Source organism: Cavia porcellus, unplaced genomic scaffold, assembly GCF_034190915.1.
Source record: "Cavia porcellus strain 051 isolate PalLab524CR breed Dunkin Hartley unplaced genomic scaffold, mCavPor4.1 scaffold_31, whole genome shotgun sequence".
Classification (NCBI taxonomy): Eukaryota; Metazoa; Chordata; class Mammalia; order Rodentia; family Caviidae; genus Cavia; species Cavia porcellus.
Genome location: NW_026947514.1, coordinates 4,462,939 through 4,489,904, shown reverse-complemented (window position 1 = coordinate 4,489,904; position 26,966 = coordinate 4,462,939). Strand labels below are relative to the sequence as shown.

The following is a 26,966-nucleotide window of genomic DNA, read 5'->3' as shown; positions in this document are numbered from 1 at the left end:
CTGAAATAATCTCACTTCTGACAACCACCGCCACCAAAACCAATATAAATCCTTAGAGTAATCCTATTTGCAACACCCAATCTTCCCCAACCAATATGAGCTCCTTCAATAATCCCAAATGAGTGCAGAAACCTGACCTTACAGTAACCCCACTTCTGACACCCACTCCCCCCCAAACAATGTGGGCCCCTGAAGTAACCCCACTTCTGACACCCACTCTCCCTCAAATGTGGACCCCTGAAGTAACCCCACTTCTGACACCCACTCTCCCTCAAATGTGGACCCCTGAAGTAACCCCACTTCTGATACCCACTCTCCTTCAAACAAATGTGGACCCCTACAGTTACTCAACTTCTGACATCCAGTCTCCTCTGTCACCAGCGAAGAGCTCTTAAATGACCAAATTCCAGAATCCTCTATCTCTCAAACCTATGTGGACTCCTTAAATAACCCCAATTAAGACAAACCAGTTAATGGCTGGGACTCCAGCCCCTCTCCCCCAAAGTAATATGGACCCCCAACAATGACTACTTTTTACACCTACTATCTCAGAATCAATGCAGACCCCGCAGTAATTCTGCTGCTGACACCTATCTATCCCAACCAATGTGGATCTCTACAGCAACCCCACTTTTGACCCTATTCTCCCATTGCCAATGCAAAACCCTGCACTAATCCAATTTTAGACACTCACTCTCCCCAAACCAGTATGGACCATGGCAGGAATTCCACTTTTGATATCCACTCTACCACACAGAAACATATACCCCTAGAGTAACCCCACTTGGCACATATGGTAACCCCCCAAAAACACAGATCCCTGCAGTTATCCCGTTTTGAACAGCTGGTACCCATAACACAACACAGAGCTCTGAAGTAATCTTGTTTGGAAAACTGGTAACTCAGAAGCAATTCAGGCCCCTGCAGTAATCCCACCTTGGACTGGTAAATCAGAAGCAACATAGATCATTGTAGTAATCCAATCTCGGATACCTGGTGACCCAAAACCAACACAGACCACTGCAGTAATCCCACCCCGAACATCTGGCAACCCAAAACCAATACAGATCCCTGCAGTAACCCCACTTCGGACACAGGATAACCCAAAACCAATTTAGACCCCTGAAGTAATCCTACTTCGGACACCTGGTAACCCAAAAACAATATAGACACCTGTAGTGATCCTGGTTCAGACACTTGGTGACCCAAAACCAACCTAGACCCCTGCAGTAATTCCGATTAGGACACCTGATAACCCCAAACCAACAGAGACCCCCTGCAGTAATCCAAATTAGGACACCTGGTAACCCAAAACCAATAAAGACCCCTGCAGTAATCCTGATTAGGACACCTGGTAACCCAAAGCCAACACAGATCCCTGCAGTGATCCTGCCTCAGATACTTGGTAACCCCACATCAACACAGGTCCCGGCAGTAATTGTATTTATGACATTTACACTAAACTAAAGGGGACCCTGTGGTATCCCCACTCCTATACCCACTCTCCCCATCACCAGCATGAACCCTGCAGTAACCTCACAGGTAGTGATCTCAACCTCCATCCCTCCTCCCCCGACTCCCCTTGGTGTTTCAACAAGTGGCTCATACAGCCCCTCAGCTGTCCTGTCCTCAGGCAGCCCCGCCCACACACCCCCTCAGTGCCACCCTCTCTTCAGTGCCACAGCACAAGCTCTCTGATGGGGGCATCGGGCACCTTCTCACCCCTTGGTCTTGCTGTCGAGATGATGACCTCCATGTTACAGTTTGTGTTTGGATGGACCCCCAAGCCTGATGCCATCACGGAGGCGGCCAAGTCTAGCATTTGTGATTGGTTTGTTGTCTGGTGCTGGGATTGGTGGGGTGAGTGCTGCACCCGCCCAGGGGCAGAGCCGGCGTAATACATAAGGGAGAGAAGGAGGCGGGTTTTCCCTTTTGCCCTTTTGCTCTTGCTGCTTGCATCTGCCATGAACGACCGTCCCTTAGCCACACCACGCTGCCCTGGAGCCAGCTGAGTACAGACTGAAATCTCCACAAACTGTCAGCTAAATAAACCTTTCCTTCCCTAACTTTGAGCATCAGGCGTTTTGTCTCAGCGATGTGAGAGAACAAACCAAGCCTCTCACTTTCCAGCCATCTGATTGACTGACCGAGAACCCTGCCACTGTGCCCTGTGGGGCTTGAGGGGGGCGTCATACCTTTTCCCCTCTGCTCCCAGCACCTCCTTCCTCTTTACCCAACAGGGTCTTCCACAGATGCCCCCGCCATGTGTCTACCGACAGTGACAGATAACCTGTGAGGCTGCCTTCTGCAAAAGCAGGGTGGCCACGGTTGGTCTGTCCTGGTTCCAGAACACCCTCTCCCCACCTTGAGGAGCGGCTTCCCCTCACCTCTGCCTCATCAGGCGCTGTCTGTCCCTGCTTTTTCCACCTGCTTGTTCCGTGCTGCCAGGCTACAGCTCCTTGGTCTGTCTCCACCCTGTCACCAAATGGCTCTTGCTGCTCCCTCCTCCGTCCCCATTTGGCTTCTCGCTGGCCACCCCTTCTCGGCTTCCTCTGTGGCTCCTGCATCTCAACTCCTGACCCCAGGACGGCCCAGGGCTAGGACGCCCCAGGGCTAGGACGCCCCAGGGCTAGGCCCTTTCCTCGTGGGTGGCCACCTGTGGCAACCCAGCTGGGGCAAGATGGGAGATGGGTGGCTACAGGGGCCTCACAGCCAGTGACAGCTCCCCAATTAATGTCCTTGTGCCCCTTCTCCCACAGCCCAGGGCAGGAGACGCTGCCATTGAACACCTTGATGATCAGGTTCATTACTGCCCACCAAGGTGCCCGTGCTGGCTTCGCTAATTTGACCATGACACCCGCCTGCTCACCACCACATGCAGACACGGCAAACTTATTAACTGGATCGGCAGGAGGCCTGTTGTCACTGGTCCTGGGGATCAGAGAGCTTGTCAGGGCTGTGGGACATTCACCGTGACCTGGTACACCCCAGATCCATCCCTCCCACACCCAGGGACTCCCTGGAGTGCCAGGTGCTGAGTGGTCGGCTCTCCTCCCCCACACCTAAGCGCACGTGTGCACACACCAAATGCTCAGGGGGTCCAAACCCCTCCAGGTTTTTAATTTCTTCAGTAATGGAGACTGAATCCAGGACCTTAACCCTGAGTTTATCTGTGGCCCTTTTTTAATTTTTTATTTTGTGACAGGGTCTCACTAAGTGGTCCAGGTTGCGATGTAACTTGTGATCCTACTGCCTCAGCCTCCCAGAGTGCTGGGATGACAGGCATGTGCCACCATACCTGGTTGAAAACTGGTCACAAAGACTGCAGCTATGGTGGCCGACTTCAACATCAGTTAGCTGAAAGGATCAGAGGTCCTTCGCTCAGGAAGGAGGCTGCCTCTCTGGATCACAGTTTCCCCAGATGTCACCAAAGCCCAAGGGACACTTGTGACCACTATGGGCTCCTCCTGCCTGGAAGTTAGGTTGGGGGCTTTGGGAATGCCAGGAGGGTGAGGTGCGTCCTGGCCAGCCAGTCCCAGGCTCCCGAGCCACAGTTTCCCAGTGTATAAATGGGATAGTAGCATTGTCCTGAGTCCAACCCTCAACCTTACCCACCATGAAGGCCCCTGCAGGCTCCACGTCAGGAGTGACCCCAGACTCTGGCCTGGCTCTCCAGGGCTGGGGTTCTCATTCCTGCAGCCCATGGTCCCCTCCTTCACCACAGAACGATGTCCCCAGGCAATGCTGACTCTAAGGGCACACTCCGTCAGGGAGGTTTCCTGGAGGAGTGGGACCTGGCTGGGCACAGGTGGTGGAAGGGAGGAGGGCACAGTTCCTGCAGCAGGCCCCTCCACAGTCCTGGCTCCCACACGGGAGGGGATGGGGAAGTAGTCAATGATAGTTTAGTGAGAATTAGCTGCTAGGCCGCCCCTAGTAGGCTTAGGGAGCCCAGAGGGACTTCACTTAGGGAGGGGCTTGGCCTGCTGCACGGAGGGCAGGGTGTGAGGGGGAGAGGTGGAGGAGGGGAGCTGGCAGGGAGAAAGGTGGGGTCACCTCCCACCTCCTGTGGAGTCGGCTGGCTCAGACTGCACCCCATGTGCCAGAGCAGTGTGCAGCAGGGGCCTGCCAGACAAAGGGCGTGCCCCAAGCCTGTGCACCCCAAACCCTTGCTTTCTGCAGTGGTGCCCATCTCGGGATAGAGCCCCATTCCTCCTTCACCGAGTGTGGCCACACCTGGAGCCCCCCCTTGAGCCCCATACCTCACTCCCTGTCTCCCTTGTCTCTGAGACCGTGCTGCCTCTGCCCCTGCACAGAACTCCCCTGGAGCTGTGCATGCCACCCCCCAATGCCCACTGGCCTCATCAATTTCTGTCCCTTCAGCACTAGTCACCATGACACCCATCTACGTGATGTTTCCATCCTCCAGCCCTCAGAGTTCTGCCCGTTTTTATCCTGAGCCTACAACACCCTGGGGTAAACCGCGGCCCTAATACATGTGTTAAATATGCACTCGATGAGCAAATTAAAGCAGCAGTGCCGACTGGGAGACGGAGGGGGAAGGGGCAGGCCCAGCGGGGACTTGGGGGCCCCGGTGGCAGGAGGCTTGGGAGCTGCTTCTCAGCTCTGGGCTTCAGCAATGGCACTGGGCGGGGCCCTGGGGAGGGGGTGCCGGGACACTTCTGAGGCTGCCTGTGTCCCTCGGTGTCCCCGGGAGGACAGCACTAAACCTGGGCAGGACCACGATGATGGCGGTCACACGAGACAATCAGAGCATGGCCCAAATGCGTGGGCGTCCATGTGCCAGAGCCTAAAAATAAACAGCCTCGATCCTCACACAACCAAGTTCAAGCGGCTCAGGGCCACCAGCTGCACATCAGAGTCCTTAAACAGGACACCGGAGGCCTGAACCAGAAAGAACTTAAAAGCCTGGGCCAGGTGCCAGATGAAATCAAGGAGGCTGAGGCAGGAGGACTGAAAGTTCAAACCCAGCTTGGCAACGCAGCTTGGCGAGTCCTCGTCTCTAAGTAAGAAAATAAAAAGGGCAGGGGATTGTAGCTCAGTGGTAAGGCCCCGCGCTCACCCTCAGTCCCCACTAGCTAAAACCAAGAACAACCATCAAAACGCTTGTGCTCTGAAGGCGCACTGCAGACAGTCAGCAATGGCCTGAGGGAGGGGTGGGCAGGACAGGAGGGGCGGGGCGCCGGCCTATCCTTCCACAGCTGGTCACACACCAGCACGGTCCCCAAAGGGGCAGCACGCACCCTGCACACCTGCATGGAGTCTACAGCTGCCTACCACCCACCGGTGGATAAACGGGATGTGACAGTCTGCTGCTTGATGGACCAGACAGACCGGCCGCTCCCAGGGAGCCGGTGCTTTGGTTAAGAAAGGCCACACAGCCCAAAGCTCAGGAGGGAGGGGGGAGGGGCGGGGGGGGGAGGACCCACACAGCTCCTGCTAGGCAAAGTGAACTATTGCCTGGGCCGCTCTCAGGTGACAAGAGCCCAGGGAAGGTGATGCTTGGTCGGGGAGGCAGGGTCCCCCGGCTGGAAAAACTCCTGGGGGGTCTTGGGGGGGGTCTCTGGCAGTGCTGAGGCACCTTCCTCTGTGTGGTGGCCACCAGGTGGCCCTAACTTAATGGTTGAACTGCAAGATGCCAGCTTCACTGCGACTGGCACAGCCTGTAACTGGAGGAACTGCACTTGGGGAGGTGCTGACCCTGCAGGGACAGCTCTGGGCCTCTGCACACCCTCCTGCTCATGGGTGCAGGAGGAGGCTGGGTCCTGCAGGGGGAGGGGCAGAGCCCGGGAAAAGACTGATTCAAGAGACGCTGGCACTGTCCCCAAATGCTTGACTGTGACAAGGGGTTTTCAAAGCAGTTGGAGGGAGGCAGGAGGGCTGGGGGGGGGGAAGTGGGGGACAGTCAGCAGATGTGGTGGCCAGACTATCACTGGAAAGTGGTACTACTGCCACCTGGGCCCAGGGAGCCCCACTGTGCAGCTGTCCTGGGCTGGCAGAAGCTGAGGCTTTGGCTCTGTTCTTGGGGTGCCTATGTGGGGTGCTGAGGAGGGTGGACAAGGCTAGGAAGTCACATGAACACCCCCACCCCATGTCTCTCGGATACTCTTGTTTCCTAGTGTCCTAGGGCCTCTGCACCTTTTAGGAGGCACTGGGTCTGCTCCTTCTCCTCCAGCAAACTCCTATTCATCCTCGATGCCTCAGGTCCTGTGTCCCTGCTAACTGTGCCCTAGGCAAAAGTCTCAGTCCACCCTGGGACTGCAAAGCATTCTGGGCAGACTCTGCTGGACCATCCCGCTGGGCTGGGAGAGTCTGCTGCAGACCTGTGTCCTCTGCTCTGCAGAGCCAGCCCTGCCTCAGGGCCCCACCCAGGGCCCGGGGATGGAGGGAGTTTGAGTCCACCTGGGAGGAGGGCAGGAGGGTCACAATGGCCTCAGAGAACTTGTCACGTGGACAGGAAGGTGGGGAAGGGTGTCCTGGGCAGAGGGGACATCACAGCAAAGGCAAGGAGATAGAAAGGGGACAGCTGCCCTGGGCTCCAGCTCCCAGGGGCCAATGGGAGGGGGCAGGGGTGAGGCAGAGAGCACAGCATGGGGAGACCCCCAGCTGTGAACTGGCCCACTAAAGGAAGCCCCGGAGGACCACAGGCCATCAGGTGGCACAGTCCTGCAGCTCACTGGCCCTAGCACACTGCACTCTCCTGAGGGCCAGCCCCCACCCCCACCCCCCATGGGACAAAGGGCAGATGCAGACACTTGCTCTTGGGGTAGCAGGCAACACAGGCACAGGTTGACCCCCAAGACACTCAGACCCCCCTTGCCCCTTTGGGTGCCTCCTCTCTTGGCTGGGAGCTGGGGGGCTGGGCCCCCAGGGATGCTCTGCCTGGACCCCTGCTCATTGCCAGGCTTGGGGCGGGAAGCCTCCTGTCACTTCCAGACTCATCCTTGGGGTGGGGAGGGGGCCCATTTTACAGCTGGGGAAACTGAGGCCACTGAGGGCCAGGACTCTGCCAGACTCTGGGTCCAAGGGACTGCAAACCTTGCGACCCTTCTGGTGGGAGACTGTGCGGCTGATGTCCCTCAAGCCTGCTAGGGTCCTGGTCTCCTAAATGCAGGGCAGAGATGGTGCTGGGGTAGCCCTGTGGCGGCCAGGAAGGAAAGGCAGGGCAGGCACAGCTGGAAGCAGAAGTCAGAGCACAGAGGAAGGCAGGACCCCTCCCCAAGCCTGGGGGCCCTCTCAGTCCTGGCTCCCGGGACCCCAATATGCCCCGCCCATGCTCACCAGCCTGCCATTCAGCCAGCGAGCCTCGGAGGCTGCCCATTGCCATACAGGCTCAGGTCTCCGTCCTCAGAGTCTGGCACCCAGGGGTGGGCGCATAGAACCCCAGGTGGGCATGAGGAGGGGAAGGAGGAAGGGCGGAGGGATGGCCTCGGCGTCTGGTGAGCGCCACCATCTTCCTCAAGACCTCTCTGAGAAGCGGGAAGCCCTGCCCACATGGGGTCCTGGGTGCCCCGCCTGAACCCCCAGGTTTGTGACAGCCTACCTGAAGCTCCCAGGCCCCTCCCCAGGCCCCTGGATCTCGCCCATAACAGGGTGGGGCTGGCGGACTGCCAGCAGGTTTGGGGTCTGAGATCCTATTACCCAGGAGCCCGATCCCTCCTCCCAACCCCGACATACATACTGTTCCTGAGCCTTAGGACCACGGGCTTAAGGGCGCAGGAGACCGCCAACCTGGGCCCCGGGAGCTCCCCGCTGGGCATTCCCAAGCCACTCCCCCAGGGCACTAGATCGGCGCCAAAGGCCCCAGCCAGGACCTTCCTTGGGCTCAGTTTGGGCTTCCGAGGGGGCAAGGGCCACCTGCCGCCCGCAGCCTCACTATTCTGGCATCTTGAGAGAGTGGGGCATCGGGACCGTCGGGCAGGGCAGATGGGGCCGAGGCCCAGCGGGAAGGGTGACCGCGCTGTCCGAAGACCCCTAAGCCCAGGCTTCAGCAGGAAAACGCGGAGGGTGTGCCCTAAGTGGGGGTCCTGCGGCCCGGGGAAGTCGCGGTGGAAGTCGCTGGAATCGCGATCTGCGATCCCCGGCCTGCCGCGGAGACAGCCCGGCGGATCCACCGAATCTGAAAGTTTAGCGCCCGCGGGAGGCCTCGGGGTGCGCTCCCCAGGCGTGGCCGCGGGATTCCCCAAAATGGCTCCAAACGCCACGGCCTCGGCGGGCCGCGAGGGCGCCGTCCCCGCCCCCACCGGGCGGAAACTTGAAAGCTCGGAAGCAGGAACTGTGCGCAGGGGGTGGGGGCCGGTGCGCAGCGCCGCGGGGTCCCCGGGGACGCACCGGCGGGAGTCCGGCGCGGGGCACCGGGGGCCGCGGCCAGGCAGGGGCAGCGGCGCTCGGTGGCGCACTCCACCCCACCGCAGCGGCCAGCGGGCCGAGGGGCCCCGCGTTGGCCCCTCATTGTCTGGCCGCGGGCACACACGCACCACCCCCTGCGGACGGCGGATGGCCCCGCCGAGGCGGCCGGGGCCCAGGCTGCGCCCCGGGGAGCCCCGCGCCCTCCCAGGACCCCGGCCCGGGAGCCGTGGCGCGGCGGGCGCTGCACTCACCTGAGTTTCTCCATGTCTGCGGCAGAGGCCTGCGAGAAACCAAAGGAGAGGGTCAGAGCGGGTGGCGGCGCCGGACACCCCCGCGAGCCTCGGCCCGCGGGCAGCTGGCCGCGCGCACCCCCGACTCCCGCCCGCCGCGGCTCCCCTGCCTCAGTGGGTGCGCCGGGCCGCGGCCGAGTAACAGGTGAGCCCGCCGGGCCGCCGCGCTCTGGGCACCGAGTTACGCCCCCCGGGGCGAGAGGGGGCCGGGCCGGGGACTGTGGTGTGGTGCGGCCCGGAGCGCCCCAGGGGGAGGGGACAGCTTGTCCCCGTGAACTCCGGGTGTCCGGGGCCCCGCCGCCCCCCTACGGCCGCCCCACCCGTTAACCCTCACGGCCCCGCTCTCCCTCCCGGAGGAAGCCAAGCTGGGCATCGCAGCCTCTCTGAGTCCAAAATGTTTGAATCGGGGACCTGGGGCCGTGCGGGGTTGCAGAAGCGGACGCTTGCACTGCGCGAGGTGCTGCGCCTGGAGCCCTCCACTCCGCAATCAGGACCCGCTGCCCTCGGATTGGGGGTTGCGGGCCTGCGCGCCCCTCCCGGGCCCAAGGGATTAACCCCTGCGCGCCCTGCTTGCCGGCGGGGCGCCCTGCCGGGCTTGCGCAGACCCGCCCGCGCCCGGCTCGCAGACCCTCCCCGCCCGGCCCGCGTTTCCCGCCCGAGCCCCTCCGCGCAGGGCGGGGGACCCACCCGCGCCTTAACCCCGCGGGCGCCGGCGAGCACCGGGACGGCGAGCGGCCCGCGCAGGATCGCACTTCCTGCGCGGAGCGGGGGGCGCGGGGCGGGCGCTCCGCACCCGGGAGAGGCCGCTCCCGGGGGCTCTCCCAGCTCCTGGCGGCAGGGGGACAGGGACTCAGCCCGAGGAAGCGGCGACAGACCTGGGAAGACTGGTGACTGCCCATCCCGGCCCCTCGCGCCGGGCGCCGGGCGCCGGGCGCCGCCGCCGCGTCCGCCGGGAGCGCGCTCCGCTCGGTCCGGGCCCCACGCAGCCTCCCCCACCACCCTGCCGGGCGAGGGCGCAGCCCGGCCGGGAGCCTCGGCCAGGCTCGGCCACCAACTTCTCGGCCCCTGGAGCAGGCCTCCCCGACCTCAGTTTCCTCACCTGAAGGCTGGGGGGAGGGGAGACGGGAGGAAGCTGGACCCGTTTCGGCCGCCCTGCAGCACCTCGCGCTGCGGAGGGGTTGGGTGGGGCGGGAATTTCGGGGGCCACAAAGGCTCCCGAGGCTCTTGGGTGGCTGTTTTTGCTGCCGACGCTCTAAAAGTTGTGCGAGACCACAAGCCGAAACCCCTCCTATCAATCTTGCTCCTAATAAAGAGCGCGCCAGATGGAGTTTACCGCCAAGCAGCGCAATCCCCAAGCCCCTCTGCCCCGAGCCACCTTTCTGGGTCCCCATCGCAGCGCACCTCATGTCACGCCGAGTCCTAGCATACAGCGGGTGCTCAATAAACACAGGCAGCACATGTCTGGAGCCACGACCCGCGGGCTGGGAGCCTCCAACCTTTTTCCCATGGCGGGCTCCGGTTGCTGGGTAGGAGCCCCACGCTCTCAGCAGGACACCCCAGTGCCCAGCAGGCTTGGCCCCCACCTACAGGCGCAGGGTGGGAGGAGCTGGCCTCTTAAGGGTCAGACTTGGCCTGGGATCAACCAGGGCCCAAGTCCAAGTGCTCCTTCGCGTAGCGTGCCCCCCTCCAGCCCACAGCTCCAGGAGGATGCTCAGAGGCGGCGAGGGATGCAGGAACCCTGCTCTCCAGGGGCGCAGGGTGGAAAATCGTCTGACCCAGCCAGGGAGTCCACCCCGGGGAGGAGACAACACCCCCACCCTGCACGGACCGTGAGCTCAGCTCCGGACAGAAGGACCGGCTGCAGGCTGCACAGCTGCAGAGCCACTGGGCCTGGGCCCCATCCGGAGGCCTTTTCTACGGGGTGGCTGGGGGACACCTCTCATGACTCTGGTGGCCTCAATCACTCACAGCCAACGACCTGCCCCGGAGTTTGTCTAAAATTAATAAGAATGTATTAAAATTTAATTTTTTAAAATCTAGCATTAATTATTTACATGGAATGCTTCAGCTCTTCTGGAAGGCGGTCCGGGATCCCGCCACCCCCCAGGAAGGGACTTGGGGGAGGCTCGGGTGGGGGCTGGGCAGGGCAGGAGACAGCCTGTCTTCCATGCTGGCTCCTGAATTCTCCTCTGCACTAGGGGGCTGCCGGGCTGTGGAGGTGCATCGCCTCCTACCCTCCCCCTCACTCTCAAGGCTGCTCCCCAGGCCCCACCCCTGAGACAGGCCTAGGACTTTCCCAGCCTGGGGTCTGAGGACCTCGGCCCCTGGTGATAGGCAAGCAGAGAGTTGCACAAGGCGCCCCTGGCCCTGGGAAGCACTGGGCTTCAGCAGCCCTCTTGGCATTGCTGCCAGGGTCTTGGGTTCAAGCTTTGGCTCTGCCACTCACCTCCTGTAGATCTTGGGGTACCCCCTTAACACAGAGCAAAATGAGATTGCCTAGTCCTAGGGCCCAGGGTGGCTGAGACTTAGGGAAGGGCCTGTGGGGACCTGGGGTGAGAGGAGAGGATCCTGGCCATGGGCAGAACCTCCGTGCAAGCAAAGGATGAGGTGGGCACACAGGTGGGCAGGCCAGGTGCACTCAGAGGCTCCACCCAGCCCTGCATCTGGCAGCCTCCCTGCAGCCCATCCCCCATCCCCACCGCTGCCTCTGCCTGCAAGGCCTCTCTGCTCTCCTCACTGCCCGACCCCCACTGCCACTCTCCACACTGGGTGACCCAGCCTGCGGCTACTTCTCTCCTAACATCAGCACAGGAGCCCACCGGTCAGTCACACTGCCCCTCAGGCCCCCGCTACCCAAATCCTTCCCTTACCCTCTGCAGTTCCAGTTCCAGCAGAGACGCATCTTTTTTTTTTTTTTTTTTTTTTTTGTCTTTTTCCTTTTTACCGGTACCGGGGATAGAACTCACGACTGCCTGCTTCCAAGGCAGGTGCTTATGCCGCTGAGCTAAATCCCCAGCCCCCAAAGACGCATCTTCTAATAACCCCTTTCACAGATGCAAAGACAGAGACCCTAACAGCAAAGCCTGGCTGCCCACACGCAGGAGCAGGAAGTTTGGGGCTGGGGTTATGGTCTGTGTCCCCCAGCCACCATCCTCCCAGGGCACCTGGGCGCTCAGACTTCCTCACAGGTGACGGAGAAGGGTGTGTGTGCCACCCTCCCTTGCTTAGTGACAGGCCCCACTCCACTGCACCCCCCAGCACATGCCAGTGAGGCCACCCTACTGGTCCCACAGCCACCCCGCTCCTTGCTGCCCCAGGGCCTTCGCACATCTTCCTTCCATCTGGACTGCTGTGCTGTGCAGCCTGGCAGAGCTGTCCCTCCCTCCTCTGAGTATGGGGCACCCTGACAGACAGTGGGCAGCTGTGCCTCCACGCACCTGGGGCAGGTAGGGACCCCATGAATGAGTTGCTCCCAGGTGACACTGTACTGTCTTGCTCTTGGGGCCCTGATTGTTCCCTGTCTTCTTGGGATCCTGGCTCAGGCCCTCAGGGGCCCAGTGCAGCCTCTAAGCAGATCTCTGCCTGGTCACTGTGGCCCCTGCTGATGTGGGTCAGCCTCGCCAATTGTGCCATCACCTAACCGGAGGGTCTGCTTGGCTCTGGTCCCCGCATGCTGCAGGACCCTAGGCCAGTCCTTGCATTCCTTAGGGTGTAGGGGTGGCCTCTCGGCCCCCAGGACCCTCATGCTTGGTGCCCTTGCTACCTCAAGCACAGGAGACAGTCTCAGACTCAACTTGACTGAAATTCCACACCAGGAGTGGGATGCAGAGGGGCAAACCCCACCTCTCACTGACGGCTGCTTGGTCTTCCTGGGCAGCTGTGTGACCAGAGAGACAAGGTGCTCAGCCTCTTTGAGTCTCTATCTGGCCCCCAAGAGAGCAGGACAGAAAACCCTCAAGGAACGTTGGAAGCAACAGGTGGCCACGTAAGGGATTTCCCGGGGGGGGGGGGGCAGGCTGGCAAAGGCTGCAGCTCTGGAGAGCCAGGCCGGAGGGCTTCTTTCTTAAATGTTTCCCACTGCTCCTCCTTGCCTTTTCTTTTTTTTGTACCAGGAATCAAACTCACGACCTGACTCTTGCCAGGCAGGTGCCGTGTCACTGAGCTACGGCCCCAGCTCTCTTCCCCTCCTTACGGTTCATTCAACAAACATGTGTTGTGGGGCAATGGACCATGAAGAGACTCCATGCCCCCTCCCCCAGGCTGAGGCTCAGGCGTGGTGCTGTCATGCAGGGAGACAGAGCTACCAGAGGAATCTGCAAACTGCTCCTCCCATGAGGCGGTCCCCTGGGAGAGTGTCCTGGCAGGGCTGGGGAGGGGGAGGCTGGGGTGAGGGCGGAGCTGGGACAGGTGCCTTTGATGGCACTTGGGCTTCTATCCTGGGGGGCTGGGCGGAGGAGCACCCCTGGGTGCTGTGGGTGGCAGCCTGTGGGCTCAGCCAGTGGGGGAGGGGTGTGGGAGAAAGCAGGCTCATGACCGGAGGGAAGGGAGGCTGGGGAGAAGATGGGCCATTGGGGTGCGGGCGAGGGTCCGGATGTCAGAGGGAACCTGGGAGGGGCTGGCCTGAGGCAGTGTTTCAGCCACACACTGAGGGACCACCAGTGTCATGCCTGGCGGCCCACAGGTCTGCTGGCCTCGTGTCCTCCAGGCGTCCTGACTGGGCCCCTCTTGTACTCCTACCGTGACTGTGGTTGGGACTCTAAGTGACTCATGGGGAAGGCACGGCACCTGCCCAAGGTCACCCTACAGTAAGATGGGGATCTGAGTCCAGGCCCTGGCCTACGGCTGTCTCCAGGAGGAGACTCCCCCAGTTCCAGCCAAGCCTTGGGGACCCCAGAGGGACCTCCCTCTGCCTGTGGTGCAGATCACAGGCCCTGCAGTGACTGCAAACTGGCCTCCCTGGGCTAAATCTGGCTGCCGGCGTGTTGTATTTGGCCCGTTTGAGGTTTCTTTCTTTCTTTTTCAACACTTGAGCCAACAGTTAAAAATTGGGAGAATTTACATTTTAAAATCCATATTTTTGGCTTCCACTGAAAATTGTGGAAGATATGGCAACTCCATCCCACATTCCTCCACGGCAAGAGACAGGGGGGCTGGGAAGCGGTGGCACCTCCCTAGGGACCTTGGGGTCCCCACTCTGGGGCTACACCCAAGTGCCCAAGCTCGCCTTGCCTGCAGGGAGGCTGAGGCCAGAGGGCAGCCAGTGCGCTGAGGCTGCTCTCGGGCTGGATGGTGACAGGGACCCACCCATGGCCGCCCAGCCCGACAGAAGAGGCAGGACTGGAATCCAGGGCCCTCCCCAACTCGGTGGCCAGTGGAAGTGGCCAGGGCTGGCTCCTGGCCAGGACTGCAGGTAGGTCCTGGAGCCAGGGGTCTGCCCTTCTTCTGGGAGCCCTCCATCCTGCCAGGGGACACACCTGGTCAGGCCCAGAGGCATCCAGGTGGTGCTTATGTCCGAGTGCGAGCTGTCATTGTCCATGTCACCTCCATCAGTGCCACTGCCCCGCTGGCTGAGCTCCTTTTTCCTGCTCCTGCCTGCCCCACGAGGGTCCCAGCCAGGGCCCTGTGCCAGCAACCCTCAGAGCCTCAGATGGCGGCAGTCTGGAGGCTCAGAGTGGGTGTTCCCGGGGGTGGGGTGGGAGGGGTTGGGGGTTACAGCCTGGGAACCCCCAAGGCCAGCCCTGCTCCTAGGCCAATGCCAGCCCCTTAGCCAGGTGCATGACACAGTCCCCAGCCAGCACTCACGCAGCCCAACAAGACAGGTCGTCCCCAAGGTCAGAAGCCACCAGGGGGTCACCCTAGGGAGACTAGCCACTCCAGTCTCCCTAGGGACTTGCTGGTCCACCAAAAGAAATCTGCATGGTACCCAGAACCCACACACACACAGGCAGGGTCCCAGACTACTGGCGCATTATGGAGGGGGCTGGGGACCCAACCATGCATCGTCACTGCTGCCTGTCTCCAGCTGGGGAAACTGAGGCCCACCAGGGAGCGAGGGGTGCCTATGTGGTCACTTGGCAGGCAGCTGGCCTCGAGCTGAGGGGCTCCCTGGGGCTGCAATAGACCCGGGAATGGGCTGTGGGGCTGCAAAGAACCAGAACTTGATGGGACCGGTTATCCACCAAGAGAGCAGGTCACAGGATGTGGGGGGCACAAGGTGGCCAGGGAAGGGGTGAGGTCCGGGGCGGGCTCCTCTATACTCTGGGGGTGCCATTACTAATGGCCACATCCCGATCATAGCCTCCCCTAGCTCCTCTCCCAAGAGAAGCTGGGACCCAGGCATGGCGCCAGGGCAATGCCTTCAGCTGCACCCCCTGTCCCTGGAACCAAAGCACCGAGGGAGGGGGCACACAGCGTCCTGGGTGGCATCCTGCCCCTACAGAGCTCTGACTGAGGGCACCTGACCCGCCACCTGCCTGCCCGAGGTTGGGGGATTCACAGGGGTGCAGAGAAGAGAGACCCACAACCCGCGCCTGGCTCCCCATCCCCCAAGCAAGCAGCAGCCCCTCAAAACCTCTGTCAAACAGGCCCACTGGCCCTCGGCCCTGCTGCAAGGCCTGTGTCAGATCCTTCCCCTCATGGAGCTGTCTGAGCCTCAAAAATGAAGGCAGAACCCCATAAAAGCCCACAGCACACCCCAAAGGCCTCCACCAGGGCACAAGGGGTGGGCGAGGTCTGGAGTTGGCCTCCCAAAGCCAAGTACGCCCCCTTAGGGACCTTTCCCTGTGCGGCTGAGATCTCACCTGCTGAGGGGGGATGGGGGCCAGGGGCCTTGTGGAGGACAGGCCGAGGCCGTGACTCACCTGGCCTGAAGGCCTCCAGGGAGAGGTGGCCTGGCCTCTGTGCTTCCCGCTGCCCACACAAGGGCTCCCAGTGTCCGGCTGGCCCAGGACCCTGGGGTCTGCAGCCCCCGCGGCCACCTCTGGGGAAAGCTGGGGGCTGCTGGCTGGGTCCTTCTGCTTCGGGGACACAGCCACTGCCAGGGGCTGCCCAGCATGGGCTGGACCCTGCTCCTCCGGGGACAGACCCGGGCTTCGGGCTCTGAGCCCCCTGAAGGCCTCCAGGGTTCTGGGGTCCAGCACTCGCACGGTGACCTCATCCAGGAACCTGGAGAAGGGCAGCCTGGCCTCCCGCTGGCGGCCCAGGCATGCGAGGGGGCCTGCAGCAGCTCCACTGCCTGTGTCCTGGGGCTCCGGGGCGGCCAGTGGTGAGCTGGCCTGCTGGCCGGGGTTCAGCCCTGCACTGGGGCCAGGTGGCTGGTGGCTCCGGCTGTGCAGGTCCTTGCGATGCACCTCCTTGATGGGGGCTGTGGGCCTGGGCTCCCGTGGGGTGCTGGGGGTGTCAGGGCCCTGTGCCCTGGAGCCAGCCCCTGTCAGCATCCCGCTCAGCTGGCCCAAGGTCACACGGACCCCCACGCCTCGCCTTGCACGGGGCTGGGACCACGCCTGCTCAGGGCCAGCCTGCCTGCCCTCCCTGGCCAGAACAGCCAGCGCAAGGCCTGCCCATCACCGTCACTGGAGTGCGGGGGAGGTCCTGGTACCTCCCACCCTGAATCGATTCTCACTAAATGGAAGCACAGCTTCGGGGCTCAGAAAGTGCCGGGGCGGAGAAGGTCACATCCTGGGTCCCGGGAGGCTGTACCTCCCTGCTCATGCGCTCTGTCTCCTTGGCAAGGGACAGGACTGGGCACAGGGGCACAGAGAGGCGGGGGGTGGGGGGGATGGACAGCTTGATACATGCTTGGGCTGTGGGAGCAGAGAACTGGAAGGAGGGGAAGCCAGAAACAGGGGCCACCCATCCTCCTCCCTTTGATTGCAAGATACTGAACCACAAGGCCCATTTCCCAGGCGCCTCTGCATCCAGGGGTGGTCAAGGAGATGGAGAGGGAAGTTGTTGGCGCTCCTGCTGGGGAGCTGGGGTGTGTGGTGCTCTTGTACCAACTCCCCATGGGGAATGTAAGCCTTAGGCACTGCAAACAAACACTAGTACGTAAAGGGATCTACTGTTCACCCGTGTCTTCTGCCCCCACTCCCCATCTTGCTGTGGGGCGGTGGTGGCCATATTGTGCCATCTGCTAGCTTGTGGCAGAAGCCGTGTACAAGGGCTGGAGGAGCGGGGAGACAGGGAGAGCGGGTCCTCAGTGACCGCCTGCCTGTGCCACTTCTCTAACCGAGACAGAAACGGCCCATCTTATTCAAGCATTCGTTACTCCAGCCTCTGCCGCTAGCAGCCACGCATTCAATGACCCACAGGGGAAAGGGAGGAACACCAGCTGCTCATGCTGCAGAGCCAGAGCCCTGGGCACTTGGGGGCCCAGGGCATAGATAGATGGGGAGCTGGTGATGGAGACTGTGCCCACTCCCAGAAAGCTGCAGGACGTGGGGGCTGTAGGTAGAGGGTGCTTGCTAGGGGGTGGCAGCTCCGGGCCCTCAGCCAGCGGGTGGCCACCAGTTGGCACCAGCCTCTGGTGTGGCTTATGGAGTGGCCTGGGCCCCCACAGCACTGCCTGTGCTTACAGCCCTGCCCACCTGCCTCCCACTCCGTGCCTGGGCCCAGGTGACCCGTGTGCAGGACCCCATGGGCCCCTGAGCACCGGCTCCAGAGCCTTCTCCTCCCCGGCCCACTGCTGACTACTGGGCCCTGGTGACTGAGTCTGTCTGAGACCTGACCACCACCCTCCACCCTCAAACTCCGCTTGCTGGACCCCGATGCCATCATGCACCTGTGATGCACTTGGACACCTGTGATCTCTCTAGGGTCCCAGGCTGCATCCACTCCAGATGTGGCCAGCATAACCTTTGACAATCACACACCGGATGACTGGGCAATAGCACACTGTCCTGCAGCCTGAGGGGCTTGCTGAGGGCCAGCTTTGGGCCTCTGCTGCCTGCCATTCTCTTCTCCTCTTACCCCAAAGGAAGTGCCATTCACTGCCTGAGTGTGATGAGCTCTATGTGGCCTCGGGGCCTTTGTACTTGCTGTTCTCTCTCTTCCCCTCCTCACCCAACCCTCACAGCCAGGCTGGCAGCCTCTCCCTCTCTGTCCCGGAGATTAGATCAGGAACTCCTGTGAAAGTCTTAGGACCCCTGCCTTTCATATAACCTGGCCCCTGGTGGCTGTGCACTGCAAGGAAGTTCCTCTGCTTCCTGCTTCTCCTGAGAGCCAGCAGCAGCTGAATGAACAGGTACAGGGATGAAAGGAGAGACACATAGACTGGGCTGTCAGCTCCCGAGTGTCCAGCTCAACGTAGGCTGGGAGGGCACGGGGAGGGGCTGCAGGCTCCTGGGAGGTCATGTGGTCCCTCCTGTTGCTGCAGTCCCAGGCAGCCGCTCCTGTGCACCTGGACAACTCCTCCCCGGCTGCAGGCCCACCCAGTCCCTGGACCAGGAGGAAGGCAGACCCGAGTTCAAGGGCCCTCTCCAACTCTTCAACGGGATGGGGCAAGCCAGGCGCCTGCATCTGCTGAGTGGGGACAGACACTGAGCCTCGGACCCACCAGGACCTTAGGGCCCATTGCCACGGGGTTCTGACTTGTTGACCGCATGAGTCTGTGGTTATGGGAGTATTTGGGGGGCGCTGGCCAGTTAGTCCTCCCAGCCTCCCCCAGAGGACTGGGCAGCATCTGACAAGTTTGCATTGTCCTAGCAACCTGATGGCAGGCCAGGTTCCCTCTCCCTAAAGGGCTTCCGGACCTGGCACAGCAGCCTGCGGACCTGCGCATCTGCTCAGCCTCATTTCTGGTGCCCTCCTGGTGCCTTGAGAGCTGAGCGGGGCAGCTGCAGGCTCGGGTTAAGGCTGCGAAGAGCAGCATCCCAGAGAGATGAAGTGACTTGTCAGCGGCCACTGCTGCCAGGCCTGGGGTGGGCACCCAAAGCACTGGGAAAGAGAGGTGAGGGGAAGGTTCAGGGAGGAGCCAGAGGCACTCCAGGGCCTGGGGCGGTGGTGAGACCCTGAGGGTGGGCCCCTGGTATCACATTAGGGCACTGCCCTGTCTGCTGGTCCAGGGCAGAGGTTACCGAGAAACCCTGGGCCCACGTGGCAAGCCCTGCCGTGATCCTCCGCACAGGAGCTTCTGCCACGCTCCCCTTTCACCTGCTGCTGCCTGACAACGCCATGCTGGCCTGAGGACCCTGGATGGTGGCTACGGCACACACTTGGTGCCTTTGGTATGGGAGCCCCAAATTTGCCTCAGTGCTCCTAATCCTGAGGAGATGCCCGCTCCAGCTGCCAGACACTTCCCGGAGCGGGGCCCTCAGCAAGGAAGGTCCTGAGACCTCCTAGCTGGCTGTGGCTCTGCAGAGAGCCCTGTCGCTGCCTCACGTCCCTAAGCTCAGCTTGCCAAGCACAACAGGACTGGAGAGGCCTAATGACCACCGGAGTGGGTTGGTTTTCCTCTCCGATACCCTGCACGTAGGATTAGCGTTTCAGTCTGAGTCAGCAAGGCTGGTCCCAGTCCTGCAACCTCTCCAGGGACCTTGGGACACGTGAGCAAAACATGATGGTGCCCCTGGGCAATCAAGGGATGCAGGGCCTGGAAGCACCACCCAGCATTCAACGAGCACCTGTGCCACCCGGCGTCCTATAACACATGTGTAGGCCAGGACACGCCCCGGGCTGCACCTGCCGTGTGCCAGCCCACACTCACCCATCCACCCAGCTGCCTGCTCGCCTGAGTGGCCCTTTCCTGCCTGGTACCTATCTGTTGCCATGTGTTACCCATGCACACATCTGTGCCCCGTGTGGCTGTGTCTATGCATCTACCAAGGCACTCACCAGCCATCCACCCGTTTTTCCTGCATCAGCTCTCCTGTGCCCAGTCCTATACCCAGCGTGTCACTGACACACATTCAAGCCCACTGCAACACTCGATCCTTGAGGGCACCCCTGGACACGGTCATTCACTTTCCCGCCCTTACCCACCCCCTTCCTCCATCCGTCCACATATTTTTAGCTTTTTCCCCCTGTTCATCTTCCCATCTTGCCACACGCATCCCCCAGATGTCTACCACAGATGTTTCCTTCTGTCCACGCAGTCCTGCACCTACACCAGCTCTTCCGTCCATCTACCCATCCACCTGTTTTGGCACCAAAATCCACGATCGTCTCCTGCCACCTGTGCTCCTCTGTGTTCCTCCCAACCCCTGCAGGCACCACCAGCGGCAGGATTGGAGGCCACCAAGTCTGTCCTCCCCAGGCAGGTCTGACCCCTCTGTATTGCCACATGAGTCCAGGGCCCACTGACCAAACAAGCAACTGCAGAGCACTGGCCTCACTCAAGCGCTGGGCACTGGCTAATGGCAGAGCCTGTGGTGCTGCCCTCCAGGCTCACAGCCCATCGGGGCTGAGCCACTTCTGTATCTCCCAGCTACTGCCCTGGCCAGGGTCCTTGTTGCCCATCAGACTGTGACCTCCATGTCAGAGTCCCCAAGTGACTCCAGTGGGCAGCACAGAGCGCAGGGGGAACCTGTGGGGCAAAGGCAGACGCTGCATACGGAGTCACACTCAACCCTCCACTCAACCCTTCACGCCTGTAACGATGGCATCCACAGAAGCTTCTGGCCGATCTCCCACACCGGCCACCCTCGGTGGCCTTCCAGTCACTCTCCTGACTGTGACAATCCCAGGAGCGCTCAGGGCCTTGTGAACGGGTGCCTCCATGGCATGCCCTGATCCTCATATGTCAGCAAGACGAACTCTTCTGGTTACAGGGCCCACGCAGGCCTCGGCTGCCATCTACCATACCCCTACCTGCGTGACTGCTCCTCTACCCCAACGGCCTCACCTCCAACAAGCCGTGGGCTCGTGGACTGCTGTCACTCCTGGTCCCTCATTCATTCATTGGCCCACTCAACCTTCCGCGAGCGTAAGTGCCTGCAGGAGTAGGGATGCTGCCTCAAAGTGTTGCCATGGAGACGGTGCAGGTGCATGAGGATGCTGTCCTGTGCACAGTAGGTGTTGGATAAGGCCACCACTGTGGGCCAGACTGCTGGGTAAATGGGAGTACTGGGAAGGTCACCCTGCAGGCTGCCTGGGCCTTGTTTCTGCTCCAGGGCCAGGCACGGTGCCCCACTCTGGTCTCCTGGCCTATACAAAGTTCCAGCCTTCCCGCACAGCGTCCCAGGGGTCAACACCTCCAGGTCTTGATGCCACAGCAACCCACAAGCATGAGACACTAACTTGGGACTGTCCTCCGAGATAGCACAGCTCCCTTTGCCTGCTGCCTGCCCAGTGCCCGGCGCTGGCCCCTGCATCTGCCACTGCGCTTGCTCTTCTGCGCCACCCTGATTATAGTGAGTGTTGTGCAAATGAAGGGTTTGCAGGAGACTGCCAGGGCCTCTGCTGTCACCTTCCCACCCCGTGCATCACAGATGCCAGGCACAGCCGCCCTCGGCAGCCACTTGGCCCAGCAGGGCAGGGTCACACTTGGCCCGCTGGCCAGCACACCAGGGGCTGAGTGCCTTTCCACAAGTCCTCTGTGGAGTCCAGCCTGGGCAGGGGGTGGCAGGGGCTTCTTGGAAACTGAGGCCCAAAGAGGGTAAGGGGGTTTCCTCAGAGGCCCAGGGGTTGGGACTGCAGTACCAGCCAGGCCATGGAGACCTGCCTGACCTGTGCGCCCAGGTCTCACCTTCAGGCGGCATAGGGGCTTCCCAGCCAGCCTGCTGCTCTGCTTCCACCCTGAAACTCTGGGGACTGCAGAATGTCGCCCGCCCGTGCCACTCTTGCCCCTCAGGCACTTCACTGGAATAGGATGGGGTAGGAGGGCAGCAAGCAAACGGCTCTGCATCAGGCAGGAAGCGGAAATGCTGGAGCAGAAATTCCCTCTGTCCGGGCTGGCAGGTGACAGTGCCAGCTGAGTGGCCCGGGGAGAGCCCCTCGCCTCCCAGGCCTCAGTTTCCTCCCCTGTAAGCGGCCAGAACCACAGTATCGGCCTTGCAGGCGCAGGAGAAGATGCAGGCACTGCGCGCCCACGCGCGGCGAACCCTCGCGGAACCGGCTCCGGGCCAGCCTCCTTCCGGCTCCCAGGCCTGGCTCCGGCGCCTCCCGCCCGCTCGGCCCGGCCCCCTGACGCAGGGCGGGGAGAGGGGGACACCCAACACCGGCCCCGGACAGCGCGCGGCGGCTCCCGGGCCGCAGGCCTCGCCGCGTCCCCGCGCCACCCCTCCTCCGCCGCAAGCGCGCGCGCACTGGGGACGGGGACCCCGCGGGGGATCCGGGCGCCCCGGCCGGCGCGCGGGGGGCGGGGAGCGGAGGAGGCCGGCGTCCCCGCCCCGCACCGGAGTGCCGGGTCCCCGGGCGCCGGGAGGGGGAAGGGACGGGGGCGCGCGCGGGGACACCCCGGCGCGAGCGCCCGCCCCGCCCCGCCTCGCCCCGCCCGCCCGGCTCGGCTCGGCTCGGCTCGCAGTACTCACCGCCCGGCGGAGCCGGCCCGGCCGGCGGCCTCCCGTCCACATGGCCCCGGGGCGGCCGCGCTGCTCGCCGCCGCCGCAGCGCCCGGGCCCGCCGCCCCCTCCCTCCCCTCCCCTCCGCTCCGAGCGCCGGGAGGCGGCGCGGCCGGGGCTCCCACCCGCCCGACTTCCCGCAGGGAGCGCCCGCCCCCCGCCCCCGGCCCGGCTCCCCGCCAGCCCGGCCCGCGCAGCCGCGGCTGCTCCGGCGGGGCCCGCGCAGCGGCCGGCGGGCGCACGTGGTGGGCGCGGGGCGGACCGGGCCCGGAGTCGGCGGCGCGGCGCGGGGACAGAGCGGCGGCGCGCAAGGAATGAATGAAGCCCGCGTGTGAATGACGGAGGGCATGAATGAAGGGGTGCGGGGCGCGAACGGGGAGCCGGGGGGATGGAGTGGATGCGTCCCCTAAGCCCGGAAGCGCCTGGTGCTGACCCGGCGGCCACCTCTGCCTCTGGCCATTCAGTGCATCCCTTGACGTTTATTGAGCACCTACTGTATACCACCCTGTCCAGCTGTCTTTTGGGAACACAGCAGAGCATGAATCAGGTTCCTCCCCTCAGGGAGCTCACGCTTTCCAGGTGTGCTGCACCCCAGCAGAGCACACGGCTGGCCAGTCCGCACCTAGGCAAGGGTGCAGTGTGAACCCTACTTTCCCCAGGCCTTGGGGCAGGCTGTTCTATGGCAAGTGCGAATGCCCAGGGACCTGGGGACAAGGTCTTCCATCCTGACCAGCCCAGCAAGTCGGCGATGAGCCCTGGGAAAAACACATGGAGCGAGAAGGACCCTGGGCCATGCGGGGGGTGGGGGTGTCACAGAGCACACACGCTGACTCTGGTCCTTCCTCACGACCTGGGACTCTGGTTCGCTAGTGCTCGCATCAGGCCAAGCATGCGGCGGGTTAGGAGGAGGAGTCGCCTGCACGTGGAACGTGGTAAAATATGCACAACACAACATGGAGCTGTGGCAGCCACTGTTAGGGGTGCAGCCTCGTGGCACCGCGGACGTCCGCGCCGCACACCCAGCTCCTGTTCTGAGTGTAGAGTGTTGCTCGCCTTCTCTCTCTTCCTTAATGAGGGGAGTAGGCCGAGGCAGCCAGGCACAGTACAGTGCTGGGAAAAGCGCTGATAGCCAGGGAGGGAGGGAAGCGACGGAGGAGGCACAGGAAGAGGAGCCAGCAGCCAAGTGGAGCCCATTAGTACCGGGCAAGGTCCTCTCCCTGTCCTGGCAGGGCCCGAGGGAGGGTGGTACTGGGTAGCCAGAGGAGGGGGAGGGGAAGAGAGACAGGGGGAGGAGGCTGCGGAGCGGAGCTGCAGGGAGCCGAGTCTCAGCCCTGCCTGGGGTCCCTGCTCTCCCCAGAGATAGACAGGAAAGGGGGCTGCCTGCCCTGTCCTGGTGGGGTCTGATGGGCGATCATCCTTCCCCAGAGGCTCGTCCTGCTTAGTCGTGCTGAGTGTGTTTCGTGTTCATGCTGCGCGGGCTCCTCGGGCTCCTCGGCTGCCCACACGCAGATGGCTGGGGGGGCGGGGGTGGGGTGGAGGTGGGGGCGGCGCTGCCTCAGCTCAGCAGTCTGCAGCCTTCTGGGCCTGCCTGCAGAGTCCTTTAGTTCTTCTGGGGCCCAGCCCCCTGCCCCAGCCCCCTGCCCCAGCCCCCAGCCCCAGCCCACCCGAGGTGAGAAGGAGAGAGGAAAGAGCAGAGGTCCAGGCATGAGTTTTGGGGGTAGGTGGCACAGGTCCTCTTTTGCAGATGGTGAAATTGAAACTCAGAGAGGCCGAGTCCCTTCCTGAAGGCCACTGGGCAAGAAGGGAGTCAGCCTCCCCCCGCCCCCAGTCTCACCTACAGGACCAAGAAAGGGAACAGTGGGTTGGGGGGTGTCACTGGAAGGGCTTGGCTTTCTCTGTGTATTATTGGCCTCCTGGTGCAGCCTCCCAGATCCACAGGGCTCTGACCTGCAGCTCTGGCCACCAGGCTGGTCAGGAGTGAGTGGCCAAGGGCCATGCCAGGTGAGTGACTGAGCCCCCAAGTGCCAAAGGGCTGGGCAGGCAGTATGGGTGGTGCCCACTGGCAGCAGGGCCAGGCCTCTGTGGTTGGTACTTGGGCCCGTTCTGAGTTTCCTCCCAGCACCTCTGGGCAGAGCTCCAGGCCCAGAGTGCTGAGCCAAGTTGGTCACAGATGAGGATCTTGGGTACTGGAGTAGGCAGCTGGAGCCCAGTCCCCTAGAGGTCCAGGCATTGGGGAGCACCGTAGGAGGTCTCCCGTGCCTGCCTGGCCCTGCCTTGCATGGCCAGGGGCGATGGAGGAGGCCAAGCTGAGTGGTGTGGGGCTGAGGGAGCTTGGAGCTCCTCGGGCCTCATACCTACCATTCTCAGTCTAGAAGCTTCCATTTAGGTATCCCCCACCCCATAGCCTCCTGCCCACACCGAGCTCTGAAATCTATTTCATGTCTGTCACTTGCAGCATCCTGGTCCTTTTCTCACCCTGTGTCTCCAGCTCAGGAACCTGCGCTGGCTCCTTACTGCCCGAAGCCTCCTGTCCAGGATGCGAAGCTTTCCGTAGGTTTGTCGGGGTCTCTGGTGTGACACTCCTCACAGACCCTGAGGCTCTTCTGCCCTCACGCCCTTCCATGGGTGTCCACCTGTAGCTGTGTACACTCTCCCTGCTCTGAACAGGGCAATAGTCAGATAGAAAAGCTTGTGTGATCCTGGGCCCCTGGTGCAGCCACGCCTCCATCCAGTCCCTGTTTTCTGGCCCTGCAGAGATGCCTGATCTCAGGTACCATCTTTTCAGGGGTCCAGGGCTCTTCTGGTGTGGCTGTGTCCTGCCTCTCTTCTGGTTCCCACCCAGGACAGCAGTGTAGGAACAGGAGAGCTGTGAACTCCTCTGCATGTCCTTGGGGCCACTGGCCAGCCTTGCCTGTGTCCCAGGAGACCTCAGCCCTAATTCTGTGTGTCCTCAGTGGCCCTGGACATGGCTGTGTCCTCCCGTGGAGGGGACACTCCCTCCTGCTCACAGGACTGTCCAGGAATCATCTACTGGGACCCGCATGAGCAAGGTAGTCTGTAGTCTTGTAGCAAGGTAGTCTGGATTCATGGCAGGGAGCCCCCAGTGCTGGCTGCACCCCAGTGCAGGGGGACAGAGCTCCTCCTGGTGGGAAGGCACCAGGGGGCAGCAGGGCCGCAGCCTCTGGAACGTGAGCAGCTGCCCTTGTTGAAAACTGGGCCGCAGAGGCAGCCACCAATTTTCCTCACTCCACTGGGCAGGAAAATTGTTTCTACCGATCTCTCCATGTGCCTGCCAGTCCTCCTGCCTGCTGGCCAGCTCATGGAATGGTGGCCACAGCCAGCCTCGAAGTCACACTGGTGGCAGGGACATTCTGCTCTGGCCCAGGCTGTGGACCGAGTGATCATGCCCCAATCTCCTCCCGTGCCCAGCGGTGACTGCTCTGCCTGCCTTCACCTCTCTGTCTCCAGGCTCTGTACTGTGGTCGCTCCAAACCAGGGCTGTGGATTCATTCTGGGCTCCATACATCAAAAGCAAGGTGCTGTGCCAGGCGTGGTGGCGCACGTCTCTGATTCAAGCTACTTGGGAGGCTGAGGAAGGAGGATTGAAGTTTAAGCCCAGCCTGGGCAATGTAGTGAGTGCCTGTCTCCAGGGGAGGGAGAAAAAAAAAAAAAACAAAAGAAGAAAAATAAAAAGATCACAATGCAGCTGAAAGGGCCCAGCATGTGTGAGGTCCTGGGTTTCTTCCCCCAAAACCCTCTTGGCTGATGCAGCAGCCCTGGGGACTCAGCCTGAACTTAGAGGCAGATGTGCTCCAGGGAAATAATTGGAATTGGCATCTGTCTGCCACCCACCCAGGTTCCTTCCCCACAGCCAGGGGCCTCCCATGTCCGTAATCAGGACAGGGAAGAGAGGCAGGGAGGGCCTCAGAAGGGTCCAGGATGACGTATCTCTTAGGAGACACACCCAGGGCTGAGGAGTGTGGGAGGGACCACAATAGAGGCCCAGGAACCTAGCAAGCTGCTCTAGGGCCCTTGGGCCAGAGGCTTGGGTGGGGGGTGGTGACCACTGCCTCAATTTGCCCAGCCTCCTGGAAACTGACACTTGTGGGGGTAAATTTGGCTCAGGCTCAGAATTTGGATAGTTCTAGGCAAAAAATTAGACCAAAGGGAGTGAGGGATCCGGCCTTAGAGGAAATCAAGTGTGGGGCTGTGGCTGGGAGGGAGATCAGGATGGGATTTCCTAAGACCATTCTGCCAGGACCTGGAAATGCTCCCAAGAAGCTGCCTGGCTTGAAAGTCCCTGTCTTTCCCAGGCCACATCCTGGACTCGGCTTCCGCTGAGGCCTCTGGGCCATCTGATGCCGACCCCACCGTGGCTATGGCCTCTCGGCCTCTCGCTGGCTCCAGGTGTTTGTTCTGAGCTCGGCTGGCTGCATCTTGCCCAAGCACAGTGTCTGCTATGGCTCAGAGCTGCAGGTTTCCTGTCTGTAAGACCACATTGTGAAAGTTGTCACAATTGAAATGGCCTTGCTCGTGTCAACCTTAATTAAAACTGTGAAGGAAGCTGGGCGGTTGTGAAGAAAGCATTCACACGCACGATTGCCCGAGGGTAGCTCTCATCAAAGGTCCTGCGAACCCTCAGCTTGCACAAGGGCCCCTGAACTCTCGCACAAAACACCTCCATGAGGTTGTCTGCCCAGCAGCTGCCGGGCAGCCTTGGTTGGATGCCACTGTTATCCAGGCCTGGGGGGAAGGATTATTGTTTCAAACTCCCCCTGCCTAGGGTAAATGCCCAGGTCGATGCCATTATTCT

At 61.9% G+C, this 26,966-nt stretch overlaps 1 protein-coding gene across 5 annotated transcripts in view; it reads right to left on the bottom strand.

Moving 5' to 3' along the window:
* Begain (brain enriched guanylate kinase associated) overlaps positions 1–22,238 on the bottom strand; it is a 38,250-nt gene extending 16,012 nt beyond the window's left edge. Inside the window, exons 1-2 of one of the 5 annotated variants that reach the window (XM_063241408.1) lie at positions 22,124–22,238; positions 8,619–8,647 (exon numbers count right to left, since the gene is read on the bottom strand). In XM_063241408.1, coding sequence (XP_063097478.1) covers positions 8,619–8,647; positions 22,124–22,165 — 71 coding nt within the window. In that variant the 5' untranslated portion in view covers positions 22,166–22,238. Of the gene's footprint in view, positions 1–8,618; positions 8,648–9,068; positions 9,155–9,532; positions 9,554–22,123 lie in introns of those variants that run through there. The other 4 variants (XM_063241407.1, XM_063241409.1, XM_063241410.1 and 1 more) reach the window with 4 other exon arrangements.
* Between the last annotated feature and the right edge of the window lie 4,728 nt (positions 22,239–26,966).